Consider the following 23,577-nt stretch of genomic DNA (forward strand, 5'->3'; position numbering starts at 1 on the left):
GATCTCAGCAAGAGTGAGAGGTGCAGTCCTTTGACGAGAATAAGATTTAAGGTGAAAAAGAGTTCTTCAACTGGTACGTATCTTGTTCTCTTTGTTGTTTAAGTTTCAAAGTATGCCTATAATTTGTTGTTAATGGATAACTAGTATGTTTGATTGTGAATGCGGTAATTTTGTCACAATGAGTTTGGAATGATCTTGCTTCCGCTCAGAGGTACTCTTTGATAAGAGTTCCTTCAAATACTCCCTTCATAGAGTTCATTCAGACTTATGGGGTTCAATCTTCGTTATGTCCACGGAAGATTATCAGTATTATGTGTATTTTTTAGATGATTTCAGTTGATTTACCTGGATTTATCCTCTTAAGTTGAAAAGAGAAACAGTTGCTGCCTTTAATCACTTTGTCACTATGGTAAAAAAAATTAATTTGGGATACTAATAAAAACATTACAAACTAACAATGGAGGAGAATTTGTCAAGGTACATAAGACCTGTGCTGAGCTTAGAATTCAATCACAATAGTCTTGCCCATATACTTCGACTAAAAAATGGTAGGGCTAGAAGGAAATATCGACATGTTGTTGAAATGAGCTTTAACTTTTCTTACATAAGCCACCACGCCTCTAAAGTTCTGGTGGCATGCATTCATTAAGTCAACATTTATATTTTATGGACTTTTATCTACTATCTTAAAAGGGATGTCACTAATGGAGGTTTTAGTAAATAGAAGATTGAATTTTGTAGATCTACGGACCTTTGGTGTGTCTGCTACCCTTGGTTAAAACCATTTAATTCATAAAAAATTTAGCTTAAATCTGAAAGACATGTTTACTTGGGGCCTAACCTAATTCATAAAGGCCATAAGTACCTCAGCCTATCTGGATAAATCTACATCTCACAACGTCTATTTTGGTGAACTAATTTCTCTTTTGTCACAAGTTTTAAAGAGCAAAAGGAAAGGATCTCTCAGCTCAATCCTCAAATAGCCTAATGGCTCCTAAGCCCACCATGGGACAACTCTAGCCTCTTACCAACATCTTCCCCAAACTTTACCTTGGGCCCAAATCAATCTACAAACTCTCCTCCTACAAACCAAGCCAACACACCTACCTCAGGCCCAAGCCCATCTCTACCTAATCCTCCTTTACCTGACATTCTTCTAACTAGTTCGAGCCCATCACCAATGTTTTCCCCCACATGTTCTCCTTTGAACCGTAGTCTTTCACACGTGTCGTTTTCTTCCCTATTTCACCTACATCTTCGTCTGGTAATCCATTTCCCTTCTCCTCTCTTTCTTCTTCCTCACCCGTCGATCCTCCTTTGTCGACATCACCATATCAAGGCCACTTGATGATTACCCGTGCTAAAGCGGGAAGTTTTAAACCCAAAGCTTGGTTTTCCACCTTCTTTGTTGACTGGACACAAATTGAACCCACCAAACTCTCCGATGCACTTACTGTTCTTAAATGGAAGGCTGCCATAGACATCGAATATAATGGTCTTCTTTGGAAAAATACTTGGGAGCTTGTTCTCTCATCTACTTGGATGAATATTGTTGAGTGTAAGTGGGTATTTCATATTAAGCAAAATTCTGATAGATCAATTTAACAGTACAAGGCATAGTTGGTTACAAATGGGTTTCGTCAAAACCCGAGCATTGATTTCTTCAAAACTTTTAGTCTCTTAGTCAAATCCTTAACCATTTGTGTTATTTTGTCTCTTGCAGTGTCCCACAATTGGAAGCTTCGACAGCTCGACTTTAACAACGCCTTCCTTAATGGCCATCTCGATGAAGACGTTTATATGCCTCTACCCCAGGGTATGTTGATGTTAATTTTCCATATCATGTCTAAAAATTAAAGAAAGCCCTATATGGTCTCAAACCAGCTCCCATTCCATCAGTTTTTTGAAAAACCTTCTATGTTACTGATGGTTCTCCTTTAGCAGACCCCTTTCTTTACTAAAGCACTGTTGGAGTGTTGCAATACCTAGCCAACACTCGTCCGGACATAGCATATATTGTGAATCACCTAAGCCAATTTCTCAAGTAGCCTACCGATGTTCATCGACAAGAGGTTAAATAGGTCCTTCAATATCTTAGTGGAACCAAAGTTCTTGGGTTGATTATCATTCCATCGGTTGATTTTAGAATAATCGCTTATTTAGATGCTGATTGGGCCTCTAACAGAGATGATCAAAGATTTATGGTTGCTTACTGTGTCTTCCTTGGTGATAATCTTGTTTCTTGGTCATCCAAGAAACAAGCCGTCGTTGCTCAGTCAAGCACTAAATTTGAATATCGGGCTTTAGCACATGCTTCCACTGAAATAAAGTGGTTTTCATAACTCTTAACTGAAATTGGCGTCCCTTCTCACTCAAAACCGGTCATTTGGTGTGACAATTTAAGTCCTAGTTCTCTCACCACAAATCTGGTATTTCACGCCCGCACCAAGCATATTGAGATCGACATACACTTTACTCGGGATCAGGTGATTCAAGGTGTTCTCGAAGTATGCGATGTTCTATCCTCTGAGCAAATTGTCGATTGTTTAACCAAATCATTGTCTCATTCTCAATTTGCATATCTTCGCTTCAAACTCAAGGTAACAAGCCTACCCTATCGTTTGAGGGGGGGTGCGAAGGAATTAGATAAAACACACCTCTGCTACTTAATTCATTTGTTAATTATCGTCAAATATTCTTTATTCTTCTGTTTCAACCACTTGTATAATGGCAATTTGTCTTTTTTGCCCTTCCCGTGGTTCTAGGGTTTTGTAGCCCTCTATATAAATTATTCCTTTTATTGTGAATGAATTGAAATGAGAAATAACAGCTCTGATATTCAAAAAGTTATTGTTCGTATTTCTTTTGTTGTCCTTTTTGCTTTGATATCCGAATCTTCTCTTGTTCATAAAGGTTTAAGCCTTATAAATTGATACATTTACAAAAATTCAAGGTTTAAATTGAAATATGTATTAGTTCAATAATTTTAATCGATAGAACTCAAAAATTTATGGGTTTAGGTCAGAAAGTTTTTTCAAAATATTTCCGCTCTTATTATTTTTTTTAAGACAATATTTTTACTCTTGTTACGATTACAAATATAGTAAAAATTTGATATTGTTGTAAACTCTTCATTAGAGTGTCGACAGTTAGTATAGTAAGATGAGCAGATCAACAATTAAAAATATAATTAATTGAAATCATACATAAGTATAATTTTTTTTTTTTTAAAAAAAAAACCCCAAAACGAGACCTATATAAACACAGATTTTAGGGTTTTTGGAAGCTCTCAAACTTTCTCTGCCGTGCAGCATAACATCTGCAGAGTTAGGGCAACTCAGCTCCTCCAGCCATGGCCGTCGGGTACTCTCTCTCTCTCTCCGATTGCGTTCACTCCTATGCTGCATTTTGGTTTTATCTCTAACTCTTGTTTTCTGTTCGATCAGCAAGAACAAGCGGATTTCGAAGGGAAAGAAGGGTGGCAAGAAGAAAGCGTGAGCATATTTATTTACTCCGTTAGTTTCTCAGATCTTGGTTTTAGTTTTGGATTACCTTTATGTATCTGTTATTTGCTTCTTTTTCAGCACTGATCCATTTGCCAAGAAGGATTGGTATGATATCAAGGCTCCTTCAGTTTTCACTGTTAAGAATGTCGGAAAGACTCTTGTTACTCGCACCCAGGGTACCAAGGTAAGTCGTCCTCGTTCTAATTGATTTTATTTTTGTGTTTGTAATTTATCTGGAAACTGAGTGGAGTGAGTGAAATGAAATTGTGTTTATAATTTATCTGGAAACTGAGTGTAGAGTAAGTGAAATGTAATTGTGTTTGTATAATCCTTGAGGCGTTGCTGAATTTGATCTTTGTACGAGTTACATGTTTATGGATTTTTTTTTCCCTTTATCTCCATGTTGATAAATTATTCAATGTCTAGTGTTAGAGAGGTTGCGATTATTCTAGTTTCTTCTGTTTATAGTTTTGTATTGATATTTTTCCTGAACTGGAACTTTTGGTATCTGAGAACCAAAGATTGGATTTTGTATTTTCTAGATGACTTGAAATATCCTTTGCAAGTTCGGATGCAATGGATGTTCTGCTAACTTCTTTAGAGTTTTCATAAGACATGTGATGCAGTGGTTAGAGTTTTTAGACACTAGTTTTGCTGCTGTGACATATATGTTCATGTAGATTTTGTTCATTGTATAGTTCCATGTAAAGTGAATGTTAATTTTCCTTTGTTGCTCTCAATAGATTGCATCTGAAGGACTCAAACATAGAGTCTTCGAGATCTCGTTGGCTGATCTTCAGGATGATGAAGAGCATGCTTACAGAAAGATTCGATTGAGAGCAGAAGATGTCCAAGGGAGGAATGTACTGACAAATTTCTGGGTGAGATGGAATTTTCATTTTTATTAAGCAGAATGATTTACATCTAGTTTTGTATCATTCATTTTGATCATCTTTTTTCTTCATTGTAAAAAATTTCAGGGAATGAACTTCACTACTGACAAGTTGAGGTCTTTGGTACGCAAATGGCATACCTTGATTGAAGCTCACGTAGATGTCAAAACCACAGACAACTACACCCTTAGAATGTTTTGCATTGGCTTTACTAAGAGAAGGCCGAACCAGGTGAAAAGGACCTGTTATGCACAATCGAGCCAGATCAGGCAGGTCAGTTCATAGGACTGTTAAGTATTTTATCGTAAAACTAAAGTAAGATTGTTTATACTAAGTGTTATTAAGTTTACTCTGACTTGCATTTGCTTATGGTATTTCATTTGTTGAAAGTTGTTTCCATATTCATGAACCAGCACGCACTCCTGGTTTTGCAAACCCTTCTCTGAATTAATGCTGAAATCTTTTATACAATTCAGATCCGCCGGAAGATGAGAGAGATCATGATAAACCAAGCGTCCTCCTGTGATTTGAAGGAATTGGTTCGCAAGTTCATTCCAGAATCAATCGGCAAGGAGATTGAAAAGGCAACATCCAGTATCTACCCACTTCAAAATGTGTTTATCCGGAAAGTTAAAATTTTGAAAGCTCCCAAATTCGATCTTGGGAAGCTAATGGAGGTGCATATTTGGTTTATTTCTCATTTTTCTTTAATGATAGTTTACTGATCAAGTACCAACAGAATTATTTCAGAGTGTTTTATGTTTCATCAGTGATATTTTGTCCTCTTATTCATCGTTCTTGCTGATTGTGCTTGTAGGTTCACGGAGACTACTCAGAAGATGTTGGCGTGAAGGTTGAGAGACCTGCTGATGAAGCTGCGGTAGAGGGGGCTACTGAAATTGTTGGAGCTTGAGTTCGGTTATGTTTAATTTCATTTGAGTTGGAGTAATCTGTTTTTGGTTTAATTTTTGGCCCCTTTGTTTAAACTTTAGTTTTAACCTGCTTCTCAGTCTTTATCAGAGAGTTGGTTTTGAGGATGGCAATTTTGTGCTATTAGTCAAAGAATACTTGCATTGAATTAATTTAGCAAATTGCACCGTTTTTTAAATCCTATTTAGACATGTTTTAAATGCATAATTGGGGACTCAATATGCCAGTCTTTCGTTCTCTCATTGGATAATGCAAATAAATACTCTGGATTGGCAGCCTTGTAAACTCAATAGCTCAGCAGGATGGTAATAAGAGTAAAATTGTGGGAACTAACTTTCCAATATGGCTTCCTACGTAGAATGAAGTCAACATGGAAGCCTCAAGTCGGAGGCTAAAAGAGCCGAAGCAGTTTAGGATTGGAAGGGAAATTTTCTCATTTGTTGGAATTAGCATAATAATTGAAAAGCATTATCTGGTTGTAAGCTATGGGTCCATATCCGATGGCCCAAAAATTAATTAAAAAAAGGGGAAATTATTTGATTTTTTTTTAAAAAAAAATTGTCAAATGATCTTTTGTTGATGTGTAATCTTGTTCTTGCTCATCTCGCTCTCGTTTGTCTTGACTCATCATTTTTTTCATTTACAAAATCACTTTTCTCTTGTTTCTTGCTGAAGACGTGCAGTGGAAAAAGAAGAAGAATACCGGCCATGACAGGGGCATTTGTCATTTTGAACCTTTAATATGGGTCTTTTGGATAATCATCTCAAAAAAAGTATTTATTACAATTTTATTAATTTTTAAGTGTCTAAATTTTATGATTTTTTTTAAATAATGTTTTTTTAATATATAATAACAAAAATAGGGTAGGAGTTAAAGTATTGTCAAAAGTAGGTTTTTAAATCGTGTACTCGATAGCGATTACACCCGTTTGCTTCCATCTTGTGCATCCAAATGTATCATTTTGCCTCCATTTGTTCTCCGTCCAAAATGTCCAAAATCGTCCGCTTATGTGGTAAAATTCTTTCCCTACATTGTTTGTCAATATATAATTTTTATATATATATATATATATATATATATATATATATATATATATATCACATGATTTATTTGTTGGATTGAATCTAGAGTAGTTTATGAACTTAGAAATTAGATTTTGTTGGTTTGATTTTGTTGGACTATTTTTTTTGGATGATTATGTTTGTTTATTTGTTGGGCTATTTTTTTAATGATTAATTATGTAGTTGAATATAGAAATATATGCACATGTTTATAAAAATGAAGATTGGTTATTTTGTTTGCATTTGGGCTGAATTAAATGTTTTGGCTGATTTAAATGTATAGTTTATGGATCTTAGATTTGGGCTGATTTAAATATATAATTTATGGATTTTAGATTTGGGCTGATTTAAATATATAATATTTAGATCTTATATATTGAACATAGAAATTGGATTTTGTTGGGTTGACATATTAACATATTTTTTTTTTGTCAACTATAACAGTTGAAAAAAATCATAATACATATGTCGATGCGTCTGAAGATTTAGTTATTTATTTGGAAACAACAGTAGTGGGGGACACGATCTTGAGTTGGTACAGTCAGATTTACAAATTCAACGTGTGAACTAGGGTCTACTTTGGAAGAAAGGAATATAGGTTGGAAGAAAGGAATATAGGTGTAGATAACCGTAGTTTAATATTGTTTAATACCAAAGAAGATTTATAGCTTGCTGTAATTGTAAAAAAATATTGTGTGACAGAACACTAGTGGAATCAAATCAAGATCTTTGGTATGTAAATTATGGATGGATGGTTGTGCTTGGAGGTTACGAGCATGTCGGCGTAAAACTCATGGGATGTTCGAAATCACCAAATTTCAAGGGAAACACTTATGTTTGTTTTCAGAATTGACACATGATTTGATTCAAATTTTATGAGTATTGAAATCCAAAATTTGGTTAGAGCTGAAGTACCCGTGGCCCTACTCCAAGAAGCAATTAAAAAACAATATGGCAATAATGTTAATTATAGATGGCAAGCCAAGAGAAAAGCGTTAATTGTTATGTTTGGTGATTGGGAGAAATCATATTCCGAGCTTCCGTATTGATTGAGTGCTCTTGTTCATTATAGGAACACGAACAGATTGGTTTTTCCTTCCTTCTGATGTGCCAGGTACGACTATTTTTGGTCGAGTTTTTTGGTCCTTTGGTCTGCAAGAGAAGGATTCAGACATTGTAGGTCATTAATCCAGTTCGATAGAACTCATCTCTACGGAAAGTATAATAGGAAAATTATTGACCGCCTTATCTATTGATGCAAACGGATATATATTTCCCCTTGCTTTTGCTATTATTGAAGGTAAAAATTCGTCCAGTTGGTCATGGTTTTTGTGGACATTGCATGAATATGTTACCCAAAGATAGGGTATTTGCTTGATTTCTGATAGACATAAAGGCATTCTTGTTGCAATTAATAATGAAGAAATTGGTTGGGGTGAACCTAGAGTATACCATCGATATTGTCTTCGCCATGTTGCCAATTTCAATACGAAATACAAATCAAAGCAACTAAAAAATTTGGTGTTTAAGGCAGGAAATCAACACCAAAGGCACAGGTTCATTCGGTGCATGAAAGAATTGAAACAATTGCATCCTGAATGTCTTGAATATTTTTCAGACATTGACTTGGAAAAACGGACTGTCACATGATGGTGGGTACCGCTATGGGTGGATGATAAGCAATGCAGTTGAATGCATGAATGGTGTTTTCAAAGGTGCTAGAATGTTACCAATTACTTCTTTGGTTAGGCTAACATTCTATCGCACAATACTGTATTTTGAATGCCGGCGACAAGAAATCAGTAAAGCACTTGATCGTGGGGACATGTATACAGAATATGCCCTAAAAAAACTTAAGAGGTGGGAAAAACGAGTATTTGCACTTACGGTGACATCTATTGACAGGGAAAGTCAAACTTTTGAAGTACAAACTGGCATAAGTATGATTTCTCCCTATAAAGGACAACACACCCAAGTTTTGAGCTTGAAAGAAGGAACATGTTCTTGCAATAAGTGACTGTCATTCAAGATTTCATGCTCTCATGTAATTGCAGTTTGTAATTATATGTGTATGACATACATACCACTTATTGATGAATGCTACAAATTGTCCAATTTCAAGCGATGTTATAAAGGTCACTTCCATCCAATACAACACCCAGATTATTTGCCAGAATTATCATTTACAAAAGTTCGTCCAAATGTGGACTTATTAAGAGAACAAGGTCGGCCAAAAAGTACGCGCATTCATAATGAAATGTATTGGAGAGAGGCGAGCCAAAAAGTGCGATGTACAATTTGTAAGAGAGAATGACATAACAGACGCACTTGTCCACAACGTACATTAGGTGCTTCGTCTTCAGCGTCATTAGGTGTATTTTTTTTTACTTGTATTTTTTATGTAATTGTATTTTTTATGTACTTATATTTTTCATGTAATTGTATATTTTATGTACTTGTGTTTTTTATGTACTTATATTTTTCATGTAATTATATCTTTTATGTACTTATACTTTTTATGTAATTGTTTCATTTTATATAATTGTATATTTTATGTACTTATATTTTTTATTTAATGAATTAATATAATAAATCTATGTAATGAATTTATTTTATGTAATTGTGTCTTTTTATGTACTTTTTATGTATATTTTATGTCATGGATTTTATTATGTAATGTAATTTGAACTTCTTAGGTAATGGAGCCTGGTCCTTTTAATCTTGTACAATTATACCAGCAAAATACGCATTGTTCACAATCAGTATGGAATAGTTCTTCCACTGTAGTGTTGAGTTGTCGGAGAAGGGAGGTGATTACACAACATACTATCCCATTTGATCACTGCATTATTCCCTATGTTCAGCAGGCAGGTTTTCTTGGAGTTGCACAAATTGGTTTTATCCAGCTTGATTGGCACCTTATTACTGCTCTAGTTGAGTGTTGGAGACCAGAAACCCACACATTTCACCTGCCTTGTGGTGAATGTACGATCACGCTGCAGGATGTTGCCATACAATTTGGGTTACGAGTGGACGACCAACCATTAACAGGTTCACTACAGTATGACTGGAACAACGTTTGTGAAGAACTCTTAGGCGTTCTACCAAATGATCTAAAAGGATCAAGATTGAATATCCTGGTTGGCGTCCCAATTTCCAGAATTACCTCCCGATGTCGACGACATCAGCATATGTAGGTATGCACGAGCATACATCATGCAACTTATTGGACGATTTTTGTTCGCTAACAAGTCAAATACTCTAGTGCATCTCATGCTGCTCCCGCTACTGTCTGATTTTGAGTACGCTGGTACGTACTCGTGGGGTGGTGCATGTTTTGCATGGTTGTATAGAGAACTTTGTCGGGCTACCAATGCACAAGCGTTGGAAATAGCGAAGCCACTGATACTACTACAAGTATGGGCTTATGACAGATTTCCAATTATAGCACCACAAGTCCAGTTACAGGCCCCAGATCATGGTCCACTTAGTACCAAGTATTATTCCATTTATATATTTATTTCGTTACCATTTTATGTAAGAATATAAATTAATTGTATTTTTTATAATTTTAGATGGAGTGGTGTATTTGCTGCCTCTGGACAGTCAGCAAACATGTTGCTCGTGTACAGAAAAATATTTGACATTCTGATGCACAATCAGGTAGCAAATATATATAAAAATGAATATTTAAAACATTTTAGATGTATACTTATCTTCTTTTTTTTTTTTTTTTTTTTTTTTGTCAGATTATTTGGACGTCATACACATAACAAATTTGGTCATCCTTACCTGATTATTCTTGTGATGGTGAAGACATCTGGTTGACTTTTAGCCCTCTTATATGCTTCCATATAGTAGAGTGGCATCATCCAGATCGTGTGTTAAGATAGTTCGGTCTGCTACAAATGATACGTTTTCCTATACACTCCCAGCATTACATAAGATCGATTTGAGAGGTAAGCACGACCAAGACTGGCGTTGAATCCATGCGGTATATATATCCTACTGGCATGGACGACATGATCGTCATGCACAGGAAGAATTAACAAATGGGCCAGTTGTATCAGACGACTACTTTTCCGAGTACAATTCAATCACGAGGCGATTTATCATACTTGACGGCGCTTACTATCACTGCATGGTAAGAGATTTAAAATCAGACATTTTCCATATATATGATGTGAATATTGTTTAATATTTTTTTTTTTTGATTGTACAGAATAATTTTATCGGCAATGTTCAACAATATTCAGTGCAGAACAACTTAACAGACTTGGGTTCAATGTGTCAGCAAACATTGGTCAACGTAGAAGGTATTATTCAACAAACAAGACGACTCAATGTTGCTGATACCGATCGAAGACGTATTCGTCGTAGACGACAACGACAACAGGATGAACCTAATTTAGAGGGACACGAAGACAACCCCATGAGGGATAAAGGCCAGGGGGGTCGTTTTTTAAATTTCATGTAAACTTTCATTTTCAAATTGTAAATTAAAGAACTAATTATAAATATTCTTTAATATCATGACATTTTTTTTAATATGAGTGCAAGATAATTATGTTCTCATTGTAGATTAAATATATAATTAAGTTTAATAATGAAGGAATTTGTGGACCCATTTCATATTCATAAAGTCTTAATATTGTTGTACATCTCCAATTAAAAAAAAATTAGTAACACACTTTTAAAAAAAAGAAAAAAGAAAAAAGAAAAACAAAACGTGGACCAAGTCCACGAGTTTGCATCTGACCGGTCAATCAGTCAGCCGACGTGGTGCTGACTGGATTAAACGATACTCGTGTATCGAGTACACGAGTTTGCCACATGGCAATCTTGTACCCCGTACACGATTTCACTATCCCAATTTTGTCAATAGTTTCACCAAACACCTATCCTTAGAAAAACTTTCCATCTTACTCTATTTTTATCATTATATATTAAAAAAACATTATTTAGAAAAAAATCAAATTTTATAAATGGTCTGATAAGTTCAAATGTCTATTGAACTTTCAATTTTTTTCATCTTGAGTATATTAGTTGTAGTTTTATGTATACATAAGTTTGTGAATTTTAGTAAATAGGATAAGGATTTATTGAAGATGAAATTAAAAGGTTATGAATCTATTTTACATTCTAAAGTCTTATATAATAAGCACAAAATTGAAGATTTTAGATTAGTTAGATACTTTTATATAATAACAAATGTGCTTCCCACCTCAGTTATTATATTTTAGTCAGCCTTACACAACAATAAATTATTGGAAAGAACCAAAAGTGTTATGGAAGGGACAGAAACAAGAATTTCAAATTTAAGGAGTTAAAAAGATTGAGTTTGAAAGGTTAAGACTCAGCTTGAAAAAGCCAATAAAATAAGTTTATTAAAAGAGACTATTTATACAAACTAACCGCTAGGTTGTAATGACTTTCTAACTGCTTAAAAAAAATATCGACTATTTACAAAAACGTTTGCGATTAAAAAGGACTAAATTCCTATACATTTTTCTAATATTATCAAATCTGTTAGTACTTGGAAGATGTTCGACTTAAGTTTATAAACACATTTGGGTTCAGAAGTTTGAATTTGTATAATCTTCAAAAACAAACCGAAAGTAAAACCACTATCAAATCTCACGTATCAATTAATAGGGAGGGTGAGAAAACCGATATTTATAGAATAAGAATCTACAGATCAATAATGATGAGGAAAATTAGGATAATTAGTATGTTTTAGTTTGTGTTTATTTTAGTGGTTAATTTAGACTAATTAATGTTTAACTAGAATTAATTAGTTATTGTCTTATTTTGTTGTAAGGCTATAAATATTCAATTTAGGGTTGTAATAGAAAGCTTTTTGATATCTTCTTGAAAATAGAATATTATTTTTTAGAGAGTCTCTCATCTTTAAGGGATGGTTTTCTATTGTTTGGCCATAGATTTGACCTAAAAACATTTTTCCACTGCATCAAATGATTTCAAACTTCAAGTGAGAATCCAAAAAGGTCAAGCATACCAAGATATCTGGATATTTGAACACTATGATCAATCCACACAAAAACATGAGAATCCACATAAAAATTCTCGACTAGGTTCCAATAATCAAAATGAAGCTAAGTTTTCCTTTTCAAAGGGCAACTTTTTGCCACTCCATGTGCCAGTTATGTCTGCATTGAGCAGCAGGGCCCTATATTCAACAAAATCAATAAAGCCAGCGCAATATAGCACATGTTTCAGAAAGGAGATTATTATACAAAAATCTATCTGTTATATAGTTCATCATTAGATCACAAAAGGAATATTTCTCAAACAGATCCACAGATGATCTACAGACAAACCATGCTACAATTATACAACTTACAAGGGGATGTCTACCTGCTGCCTCTATAAGATTATAATGTTCTGCCAAACTATCAGATGATTCAATCTCCATGAGTACTAGGTCTTGTACATCCACAAGAGCATGGCTTTTTTCGTCTTTCGCTGCGTTTTCCGCTTCTGTAGATGAAATCTCTCAGAATAATACCCGTTTTACTCTTGGAGAATCTGTTCTTCCCTTTTCTTTTCTTCTCGGCTTCAAGTTTCAGCACAACACGCTGAATGTTCTGTACTTCGAACTGTAGTTTTCCTATCTTCTCGGATCCTCTTTGTGCCTGCTCTGTTAGTTTGCTTAAGGGGATGTTTCCAGTTGCCTCAAGTTCTACGGATGGTCTTCGCTCGAAAGATGAGGGACTGCGTTCCAAATTCTGCTTCAGTTGACCATTGATATTTACTTGCTGAAAAATGGCTTCCTCGACTTCTTTTATATGTTTCTCGACCGTGTCATATTCATTGTTTCTAGCCATTTCAAGGGTGTTCACTTCGATTCGCTTTTTCAGATCTTGAACGCTTGTTAGAAGACCTGTCAACTGAATGACATCTGAATCAAGTCTCTCTAAAATCTTTCCTTTTCGGCCTCTTCGTATACGTTCTCTAATGCTGGGTGATAGCTCTAATCTATCAATGCTCAACTCCTTCTCTGCTTGTAGTTCTGAAGAAAAATCTGGACTCTTATGTTCTACAATTTCCAACTGCGGGTACTCAATTTGTGGGTCTGGCGGGCTTTGTGGTGGCGAGCTATCGATCAAATTCTGGTCACAATCCTGCTCAGCAGTTTCCCACAACTTAAGCATTTGATCATTGGTTTCACTACTTTCCTTTTTGCTTCTTCTCTGACTTTCCTTTTTGCTTCTTCTCTGGAAGGAACTATCCGATGCATGATCCAGTGGAATATCTTTCATTAATATTCCATTGTCAGGTTTATTCTTTCTTGCCTTCGAATTATCAGCAACTCCATCCCTCAAATCTTTCCCCTCCTTCGTTTTCACTTTCTGACGCGAGGCTGCTTCTGATTTGAAAGCTTTAACATGTTTGTCAGCAGCTTCATTGTTGAGCTTTTCCTTTTCCTCAATCACAGCCTTCTCAACTGCTTTTATCATGGCCCCAATCTTCTGCAAATCCAAAATCTCATCTTTGTGGACATTACAGCTCAGGTGATGAACATGAATTGTGGTTTCCTCGCCCTGGCAGAAGATAAACACAAACCACTATTAGATTTCAGCAACAGTTTCCTTGACGTCAGCATTGTGATGATGCAATCTTGAGATACAAGACTTTCATATAGAAGCTTAAATAAAAGTAATTGCAATCTGATAGACTAGTACACAAGCTCACAAAAACTATAATGTTTCTGATTAATATCTAGAAGTTATAACCATTCCATTCAAATCATAAGCTAGACCTGCAAGTTGACCTCTCAAATTAAAGTAAACGACAGGCACAGTCGAATCCATATTTGTACACATGTATTCGTCGTGTATGAGTATTGCTACACACATGATTACATTCACGCATGAAGGAAGTGAGGAAGTGAAGAGCTTCAATGATATTGAGCACAAATTTTGGCTACTATGAGCCAATCGTATTAAATTTTTACACTACGTAGTTCTGTCTAAAGTAGGAAATCATTTAGAGGAATAATTATAAAGTATTACTGTGGGCGTTGTAGCATATAATTAATAAGAAAAAGATTTTACCTCTTCTCCTATAAAACCTCTACAGGTATCCCTAGTCTGAGGAAGAACAATATGCTTGAGTGATTCTACATCCTCCCTCAGAGAAGCTATGGCGGGCTTATAAGCAGACATCTGTGCCTCCATTTCTCTGATTTCAGTTTCCAGGAAACATACTCTTTCTCTGAGTTGTTCAATCTCCAAAGTTTTTGCAGCGTTCTCATCCCCAGCATTTTCACAGGCCTGTGCAAGTTCATGAACCTTATGTTCATATAAAACCTCCCGTATCGATGAGATTTGAAGATCAAAGTAAAATGTAGTGGCTTCAGCCTCCCAGAGCTCAAATTCATCTCTTCTTTCCTGTAGCTCTAAACTCAGACACTCCTCTCTAATTTTGCATTTCCCGACCTCCTCATTCAACAAATCAACTTCAGATTTTAAATTTTCATTTACTTCACAGAGGCATTGAATATCATTCTCCTGGCTTAAGCACTTTTCAGAAAGTTGAAGATTCTCATTCTGTAGACTGTGTCTAATCATAATTGATTCTTTACCTTCCATCTTGAGCTGCTTAACTGCCTCAGTCAACTTCATGTTGAAGTTTTGTGAATTTTTAAGCTCCTCTTCTGTTTCAGAAAGCTCTTGGGCCTTCAGCCTCAGAAAATCATTTCCAAGTAAAATTTGATAGTTAAGTTCATCGTTCAAGTCTTCTGCTTCATGTAACTCCTTGGCCAATTTCTCTACTGATCCATTTAAATTCAAATTTTCCACTTCCTTCAACTGAAATTTCTCTGCCAACTTTTCAACTTCTTCCCTTGTATCAAAATTAACCACTTGGAGATGACAGATATCTTGAACAAGCTTTTCTATTTCCAAGAATTTCTCGGTTTTGAAGCTTTCAAAAATTGATGATAGGATGTTGAAAGCAATCACTTCCTGGATGATTAAATTCTGCTGCTCTTGTTGATTAATATTCTTGTCCTCTTCAAGGTCCAGAAATTTCTTCAGTAAAGAATTCTTTTCTTCAGCAACATTACAATTTTCCCTTTCCAGCATGAGACAGGCCGCTTGCAGATTTATTAGCTTCTCATTTAAAGTTTCAATCTCAGCCTTCAGCAGTAGCTCATGCTGTTCCCACTGTCTAACTTGCATCATCAACTGGTTTTTCGTCTTCAGAAGCTCATGCTTGTCATTTTCATGCATTGCTAGTTGGCCCTTCATGATCTTTAACTCCTGCACAATGTTCTCTTTCTCTGACAGAAGTTCTTCGCTCTCTAAACTCAGTTGCTTGAGAAGAGTTAACAAAACCGAGTTCTGAACTAGAAGTTGCCGCTTCTTGTTCTTGTTTTTGAACACAGAACTTTTTAAATCTTCAATTCTGGCCAAAATATCCACTATCAGAATTCTCTCTTCTTTCATATTTCCCTGCCCACAATCTTGATCAATTTGAAGTGCCATTAATACCTTACGGATTCCTGCTCTTAATTTATCGATTTCATTGTACATAAATTCTACTTCGACTTGTTGCTCAAGATTTTCTCCTTCCAATTCAGCAATAAGTTTATCTGATAACTTGGATGCCTCTTCATATTGTTCACATTCAATAAGCAAAGAAAAATTTTTCTCTTCCAAATCCTCAACAAACTTCTGCAATATGTAGATTTCAACCTGGGCATTCACAGCCTTGTCTAGCAGCTCTTCAATTTCTTCCTTGCTCACTCTACTTTCTTCTCGAAGGTTATGGACATTGGTCTCCAAACCAGCAAGTCTGGCATCAGTCAACTGCTTGTAACTTGTATGCTCTTGTTCTTCCATGAGAAGGGAAAACCTCAATTCTTCTACTTTACGTAAGGCAGAATCTTTGTCATTTTCCAGATCAGCATATTTTTCTTCTAGATTCGTAAACCTCTTTTCCAGGTTTCCTAGTCTCTGTTCAATGTTTTCAAGCTGAGCCACCAGTGTACCTCTCTCATTCAAAAGATTGGACCTCTCATCCTTCAGCAACTGGCAGAATTCTTCTAAGCCCTTCGATTTTGCCCTTAAACCTTCGAGCTCTTTATTTGCACTAGATAGGGAGTCTTCCAGCAATGTGTTCTTTTCTAAAAGTTTCAACATATTCTCAGTTACATTCTGTAATTGTGAAAGCAAGGACGATTTCTCTGCAACAAGAGCAGTTTTTTCTCCCTTGGTAAATTGGGAACAATCCTGGGATTCCTTGACTTTCTCCCTCAACCTCTCCAATTCAGCATTCAATTCAGCCAGAGATACCTTGAGATTCGAATTTTCCTTTGCAAGTTCATCCATATGACTGAGTTTTTCATAAAGTGCTTCTATCTGTTTCCTGTCCTTTTCACAGGCCTCCCTCAGTTTGGCATTTTCCTCTTGAAATTCCTTTACAGAAGATTCAAGGCAGTGAGGATCTAGTCCTACTGCCTCCAGTTGTCTCATTATGCCCTGGTATCTTCCACTCAAGCCCTTAATTTCTTCTCTCAAATGATGGATCTCCTTCTCAAGCAAGCTGCTCTGCTCTTCTTTTTGGGAAACAACCTCTACAAGCTTCTCTTTCATCTCCTTCAAGCCAGATAATTGATCCTCTAAATTCTTCATTGAAGTATTGGAAGAAAAATGCAATTCATTCAATATTTTGTTTTCATCCTTAACTCGTTGAAGCTCTTCCTCCATGCCATGTTTGCATACATCCAAATCCTTCAGCATCATGAGGCCATTTTTAAGCTCCAAGGTCAGAGCTCTCTGCTCCTCCTGAGATTGACAATGTAACTTCTGCAGAGTGTGGAGAGTGTTCTCAACTTGTATAAATCGTGACTGCTCCTCGTTCATTAGACTTTGCAGTTTCTTCAATTCATCTTGCTTTTCTGCTAGCTCTTGATCCTTAATAGCAATCTTCTGTACAAGTTTGTCTGCCTCAAACTGCAGTGAATGGTTCGACTCCTCCAAATGAGCACACCTTTCTTCTGTCGTCTCCAGTTTTGCATTAGCCATCATAAGTTCACCTTTCAGACGTTTTGCATTATCTTGAGCATAAGATATTTCGGTTTCCATCTTGGCAATCTTCTCCAAGCACTGCTCATACTGGCGAGATGCTATTTCCTTCTCTTCATTCAGTTTAACAACAGCTCTCTTCAGTGTATTCACTTCAGTTTCTGAATTTTTCATTTGTTCATCAAGCATTCTTGCATAATCTTCAGAAAGAGAGATTTTGTTCTCTAAGGCAGATATCTTCTTTAGGCATTGCTCATACTGAAGAAGACTGACCTCCTTTTCAGCTGCTAATCTGGAAAGATGTAGCTCAAGGTTCTGAGCTTCAATTTCTGCCTTAGCAGCTCTCTCATTATGTCCTTCAGCATCTTGTTGGGCTACAGATAATTGCTTTTCTAAGCTAGATATCTTTTGCAAACATTGATTATATTGTAGAAGGCCAGCTTTCTTCTCTGCTTTCAGATCTAGAAGGGCTTCCTTCAATATTTTTATTTCAATCTCAGCTTTGCTCGCTCTTTCGTCAAGTCCCCCAGCATCTTTTTGAGCAGAACTAAGTTCATTCTTTAGGCTGGTTAACTTCTCCAAAGAATTCTGGTATTTAAGATAGAAAGCTTCCTTTTCAGCTTCCATCTGATTCAGTCTTTTCCTTAAATTTTGAAGCTCAGCATCCAATTTTTCATCACTTTCTGCCTCACATAGGACCTGAGAGTTGCGATCATTAATTTTCCTTGATAACTGAGGGTGTTCTACATTTTGCAAGTTATGGTCATCAAATTCACCTTCATGAAAAACTAATTGCTGTTCAGTGCTACCCTCACTAACCTCTAAATTTTCTGGTACATTTTTTCTTGATGCAAACATCTCATTGAGCTGTTTCAAACCCCCTTTACTTGCACGAGAATTAGATTCCCCAGCAATATCTCCTTTCATTCTTAATGGATGTTCGTTCGTTGACGACAAAGTCCCCAACTCTTTGTGCAAGTCATCTTTGTCATGCAGCGCATGATTTGGGAGGTGGATTTCTGGTGTGTGAGATTCAGCTTCAGAAACAGACGACTCATCAGAAAACATAAAAGGAGGCATTTGGTTGTCAAATGCTTGAGCCATGGTTTTATGCGCATGACGAAGCTCCGCAGTTGCATGGTCATATCTTTCAGCTAAAGCACGGTAGGCTCGGTAGAACTCCTCCACTAATTTCATAAGCTCTGGACGTTTCTTATAGTACATTTCTGCTCTTCTTGCAAAGGAGTCCGCATCTTCTTCAATGAGTTTGATCATTGCTTTTACTTTGGCATCCATGTCTGCAAAAAAGTGAACATGTCTACGTTAGTACATCTAGTTGTTATCTGCTGTTGCAAGCGAGAACGTGCAGCCACCTGGTTCTTTATGTTCAATAAAATTAATAAGATACAAAATTTGCAAGAGGAAGCAAAAATGACATAATTTCAATTGAATCATTCAAATTTAAGCTGGCATCAATATGTTTATCCATGAGGACATCCAGAGAACAAAGAATTTTGAGAATGTAAGTGCCAATTGTGAGACACATTTAGCTACACAACATTAACTGTCATAAATGGTTACTATCATATTCAAAAGTATTTATTTTCCCTCTAATCGGTGCATTGCATCATACTCATGATCCACTCCCATCAAGAAGCTTGTGCCCACCCCAAAAGCCAGCTCCAAGAGACAAGGTATGATTAGCCCAAGAACAGAGAGTTTCAGCTACAAACTTTCTACATGTTTATTCTAATCAGCAACTCTCTCATTACACAAGAATGATCATTCTTTACACTTTTTTCTACTCTGACCCCTCCAATACCAAGTCATCCAAAACTCGGATGTTTAAAAATGTAAGCAAGAAATAGAAAGATAAGTCACTGTGAATGTGAATGTAAATGTGAAGCTCAACAAATGCAAGAATAATGCAGTCCCAAACTTCCATTGAAGAGGACGCAAAGCAGGGACATAAAAGAAAAGGCTCCCAAAATTAGCCACTCAAAGAATGTTATGGACAAGCCTCGTCTAAAAATGGGTATAGGAATGAATTTTTATCAGTAAGATTGGTCATGATGATAAAAAGCATAACCTGTAAGATTCTCCTGTAGCCATTTTGAATTTTTGGGGCTGATATGGCTATCCCACCACCAAGAATATAAGCGCCGAGATTCAGAATGCATCAAGGTTGCCATGACTCCGGCAAACAACAACCACACAAAATGTTTAGACCTTGGAAAAGCCTGGTCCTTGCACCAGTAATAGTCGAGGTAACGGATCCAGGCCAGACTAGCACGATTTCAACTTTGTGACCTAGTTAATCCTCCACGAGCCTTTCCAGCTCCTTGTCACTGACTTTACCTGCATTGCAAGAGAAAATGTTCATATGAAACAAATGAAAAATTATTTATATTGGCCCTTTATACTTCAATAGGAAGCTTCAAACAAAAGGCATGCCAGCAAGCTACTCAAACAAAAACAACTTCAATAATTGCAAATTTTCCTTGATTAACAACCGTCGATTCACAGCATCAGAAGTCAACCGACTCAAAGGATCGGGGAAACAGCTAGAATCCAGATCTCCAACCACATAGAACTCAAATTTGGTGATGAGCTCGAAAGTACTTGATCATTTCAGAGAAATACTATTTTACAAAGGTTTGAATAAGTTGATTCTGGAAGCAGTGATGTATAGTATAATCAAAAGGAATCGGTTGGATTGTTAACTCAACACACAACTCCCAGTTCAAAAGGAAGAAATTATTTGTTCAAAAGCTTACCGGTGCTGAGAATGGATCAGCAAGAAAGTCGTCAAAGTACAATGGACTAAAGGTAAAAGCATTATCTCAATCTTCAAACACACACTTCAGAAACCAACCCCTTTTGGAACCAGTGGACCAAAAACCTCCCGAACGGCTGAAACAGCTGCGTGTTCTCAATCATACAAGAAACTCTACACTTCAGAAAGAACACAAAATCAATCTTCAAGCAAATGGGTCTCCCCAAAAAGGAGCGAAACAGCACATTCTTCTCACAAAACACTTCGATCAAATGAAAAAACGTAAGAAATAATGATACAAAATGGGTCATCAAAAAAACCCCACTAACCAATCAGCTTCTTCACCCCATTTTTTCGCTGTCTCTGTCTATGTCTCAGGCTGAAACTGGTTCCTTGTCTCGCAGCTATTCTCCATCTCTGAAAATCATATTCCCATTATATTTTTGGGTTTTGTACAGTGACCGTTCAATGATGGTTCGGCCGTTCGAGCAGCGTAAATGAAAGAACGGAGATTAAGCAAAAGGAGTGAATTAGGCAAGATGGTTAAGCAATCAATTAGGCAATTAACACAAAAAGAAAAAAAAAAATTAAACTTGGGTAGGTAATTAGAACAGGAAAATTACTCAAAAAAACAAATCTTGAAATCAGTATAGTTGGAATTAATTAGATTCTAGAAAAGGAAATGTGTCATATTCTTTCGATTTTGCTGTCTTTTGTCGCCACCACCCTGTGGAAGATTAGTGGGTAGAGAGTGATTAAGGAGCTTGAATGGCCAAAAGCTACCTCCTACTTTATTTTTATCTTATTGATAAGTGTGTGTTAATGCTAATTTATTAAAATTAATTTTCTTGTCTTCTGCACGGTTGCTTGTGGTAATGATATTCAAGCTGTGTTCTTTATTGGGTTTCTAAATAGTAATTAGTGCATTGCATTATTGTTAACCAACTTTTGAAGACCAGATTTGAGTTTTTTTTTTTATACATATATAATTGTTTTCCTCAAATTTCTGAGAAATAATTATAAAATTCATGATATCAAACTTCTTACAAAATTTTGGAATGGAGTAAATAAAATTTTACTATATTTATAAATATTTTTAATAATTTTATCATTTAAAATAATTTTTTATATATAATTTATGGAGTGAAACTTTAATTTAATAAAAATTTTATGTCAATTGAACTAAACTTATTTTGAACATTTTGTTTAGTTTAGTGATTCCAATATATGATATTTTCATTAGAATATATGTATAAAATAGAGAAATTTTCATCGATAGAAAAAATTCAAACTATTTACATAAATAGAAATATTGATAGACTTTTATCCGCCTTTATCAAATAAAATTAAATTTTTGTTATTTTAGATAAATAATTTTCATTATTTTCTTATTTTTGAAAATCTACATAAGTGTAAAATAATTAGAATGGAAGGGATAGGATCAGAAGTCATTAAATTGATTTAAATGCCTTTAAATTATCATCAATAAAATTAATGGCTGTTTCCTACATTTTTGTGCCTTTATTGCTCATTAAATTTGCAAACTTAGGGTAAAAGTTAAAATCTAATAAAAATAAATAAATGAGTTTTACTTTTTTTTTAGGAGAATAAACAAGTCTACTTATTATCACAAATTTTAAATCTCTAGCCATTTTTTCCTCTTTTGTTCACCAAATTTACAAATTATAGTTTTATAATTTACCAATTCAAATTGTATTATTTTCACTCAGTTATTGGTAATAGAAATTCATTAAAAATATATTTTTTAAGAAATTTATAGAACCAATACATCTCATTTTCCCCGATTTAAACATCCTGTCAGACAAAGTTCTCAATTGTCATATTTTCCACAGTCTTCTCTATTTTAACCTTCCTATTATTCAAATTTAAGTGTGTGTACATATATATATATGTGTGTATATTTATATTTTAACTTCCAAATTCTCAAAATTAAAAAAAAAAAAATCAATTTCTTTTCTTTTTCTTTTAATAACCAATCTTTTTTTCTTTCTCTTGGGTGGGTGGAAGACCCAAAATTAATATCTCTCAAACAATATCTCTTCTCAAAGAATATATCTTCTCTTTAAGGAAGGAAATTGACAAGGAGGATAAAAAAAATGTTAATTCAAACATAGTTTAGTGAATCAAAATATCAAGTATTCCCACGTCACATTATTAAGAAAAAGAAAACACAAGCTAAAAGATCCCATCAATTTTCTAAGAGAGAGAAAAATGAATTAATTTGATAATTTTATAAGATATTTGAGGGTAAGTCCATAACTTAAAAGAAAAGAAAAAATTAATAATAACCAATAAAGTATTTTGATGTTATAAGGTAGGCTGTCCATATTAATATACCATATCATATAAACTAATTGAATAACATTTGATAATTAAATGAAAATTAGGTAGAATAAGAGTCCATGATGCAAAAGTCAACAAAGTTGGTCCTTCATCAACACACCCACCCTTACAAATAGGGATGAATATATATTTGTGGAGATCCTCACCTCTATACAAAAGGAGAATCCTTCTCTTTTAATGGAAAATATTTTCTTTCAATTATTTTTCTTTTTTTAAAAAAAAAATATTATAAGTGAGAGTCTACCTCAATATTATTTTTTTTTTATTTTCATAATTTATTATTATAAATAACAAATATAAAGGTATATATCCGAACATGTTAAATTTAAAAAGTTCTTTTTCATAAGATCTTATATATCTATCTTAACTTTTAAGTCAGCCAACTTTTATCGTAAATATTATTCATCATCCACACGTTATTATACTATAATAACTTAATTATAAGAACTTTTTAACTCATTAATTAATATTGTCACCATCTGTGAAAATAAAACACTAGTCTAACCCAAAAATTAAAAGCTACTATTTTAGATAAAGTTATTTCTTCTATTATTAATCATAGTTCTTTGGAATTATCAAATAGCTAAATCCAATAATGGTTTTTTGGCATTGACTCCACTGCCCAGCTTCTCCATTACCAACTACCAACAATTTATAAAAACTTTGATTTTTTCATTATGACAAAGATACTAATGAAATAGAAATATTTTAACTCATATAAAAACTTCAATAATTTGTAAAAATATTGATATTTGGTAAAATTGCAAATCTACTCATTAAATTTTTTAATGTCCTTGACATGTTTGATATTTTATTAAAATTCATAGATCTACTATGTTGATGCCAAAATGCAGATAAAAGAAACGCACGTGGTCTTCACATGACACCTGCAATGAATTTATTTGAAAGAGAGAAATACATGGTATATAAAAGAGAAAACATAGAAACTGGTGTAATGTTTACCACACACACTCTGATATTTAAGTGGTTGA

At 34.8% G+C, this 23,577-nt stretch overlaps 2 protein-coding genes and 1 pseudogene across 3 annotated transcripts; 2 read left to right on the forward strand and 1 right to left on the reverse strand.

The window, feature by feature from the left end:
- Positions 1-3,209: 3,209 nt before the first annotated feature.
- LOC120067561 (small ribosomal subunit protein eS1) lies at positions 3,210-5,507 on the forward strand. The gene is made up of 7 exons (XM_039019123.2): positions 3,210-3,363; positions 3,447-3,494; positions 3,585-3,690; positions 4,250-4,387; positions 4,487-4,672; positions 4,876-5,076; positions 5,217-5,507. The coding sequence occupies exons 1-7, from the start codon at positions 3,353-3,355 to the stop codon at positions 5,310-5,312; spliced, it is 786 nt and encodes a 261-aa protein (XP_038875051.1). The 5' UTR covers positions 3,210-3,352; the 3' UTR covers positions 5,313-5,507.
- Positions 5,508-9,090: 3,583 nt separating this feature from the next.
- Positions 9,091-10,868, forward strand: LOC120076043 (serine/threonine-protein phosphatase 7 long form homolog; annotated as a pseudogene).
- Positions 10,869-12,623: 1,755 nt separating this feature from the next.
- Positions 12,624-20,987, reverse strand: LOC120082145 (protein NETWORKED 1A-like). 2 transcript variants are annotated; one of them, XM_039037392.2, is made up of 5 exons: positions 20,551-20,987; positions 20,223-20,395; positions 19,535-19,803; positions 14,470-18,743; positions 12,624-13,956 (listed from the first exon to the last, which is right to left on the reverse strand). In XM_039037392.2, the coding sequence occupies exons 3-5, from the start codon at positions 19,635-19,637 to the stop codon at positions 12,817-12,819; spliced, it is 5,517 nt and encodes a 1,838-aa protein (XP_038893320.2). In that variant the 5' UTR covers positions 19,638-19,803; positions 20,223-20,395; positions 20,551-20,987; the 3' UTR covers positions 12,624-12,816. The 2 variants fall into 2 exon arrangements, with proteins under 2 accessions (XP_038893320.2, XP_038893326.2); XM_039037398.2 differs by having other exon boundaries at positions 20,223-20,400; positions 20,551-20,945.
- Positions 20,988-23,577: the final 2,590 nt, after the last annotated feature.

Source organism: Benincasa hispida, chromosome 1 (genome assembly GCF_027475165.1).
Source record: "Benincasa hispida cultivar pf3 chromosome 1, pf3_genome.v1.1, whole genome shotgun sequence".
Classification (NCBI taxonomy): Eukaryota; Viridiplantae; Streptophyta; class Magnoliopsida; order Cucurbitales; family Cucurbitaceae; genus Benincasa; species Benincasa hispida.

Coding starts and splice junctions, on each gene's coding strand:
- LOC120082145 (XM_039037392.2), bottom strand. CDS start 19,637: ATGGCAACCTTGATGCATTCTGAATCTCGGCGCTTATATTCTTGGTGG. Junction 18,744..19,534: donor GCTACAGGAGAATCTTACAG/GTTATGCTTTTT, acceptor ACTTTTTTGCAG/ACATGGATGCCAAAGTAAAA. Junction 13,957..14,469: donor GAGGTTTTATAGGAGAAGAG/GTAAAATCTTTT, acceptor ATCTTCTGCCAG/GGCGAGGAAACCACAATTCA.
- LOC120067561 (XM_039019123.2), top strand. Junction 4,673..4,875: donor AATCGAGCCAGATCAGGCAG/GTCAGTTCATAG, acceptor TATACAATTCAG/ATCCGCCGGAAGATGAGAGA. Junction 5,077..5,216: donor ATCTTGGGAAGCTAATGGAG/GTGCATATTTGG, acceptor TTGTGCTTGTAG/GTTCACGGAGACTACTCAGA.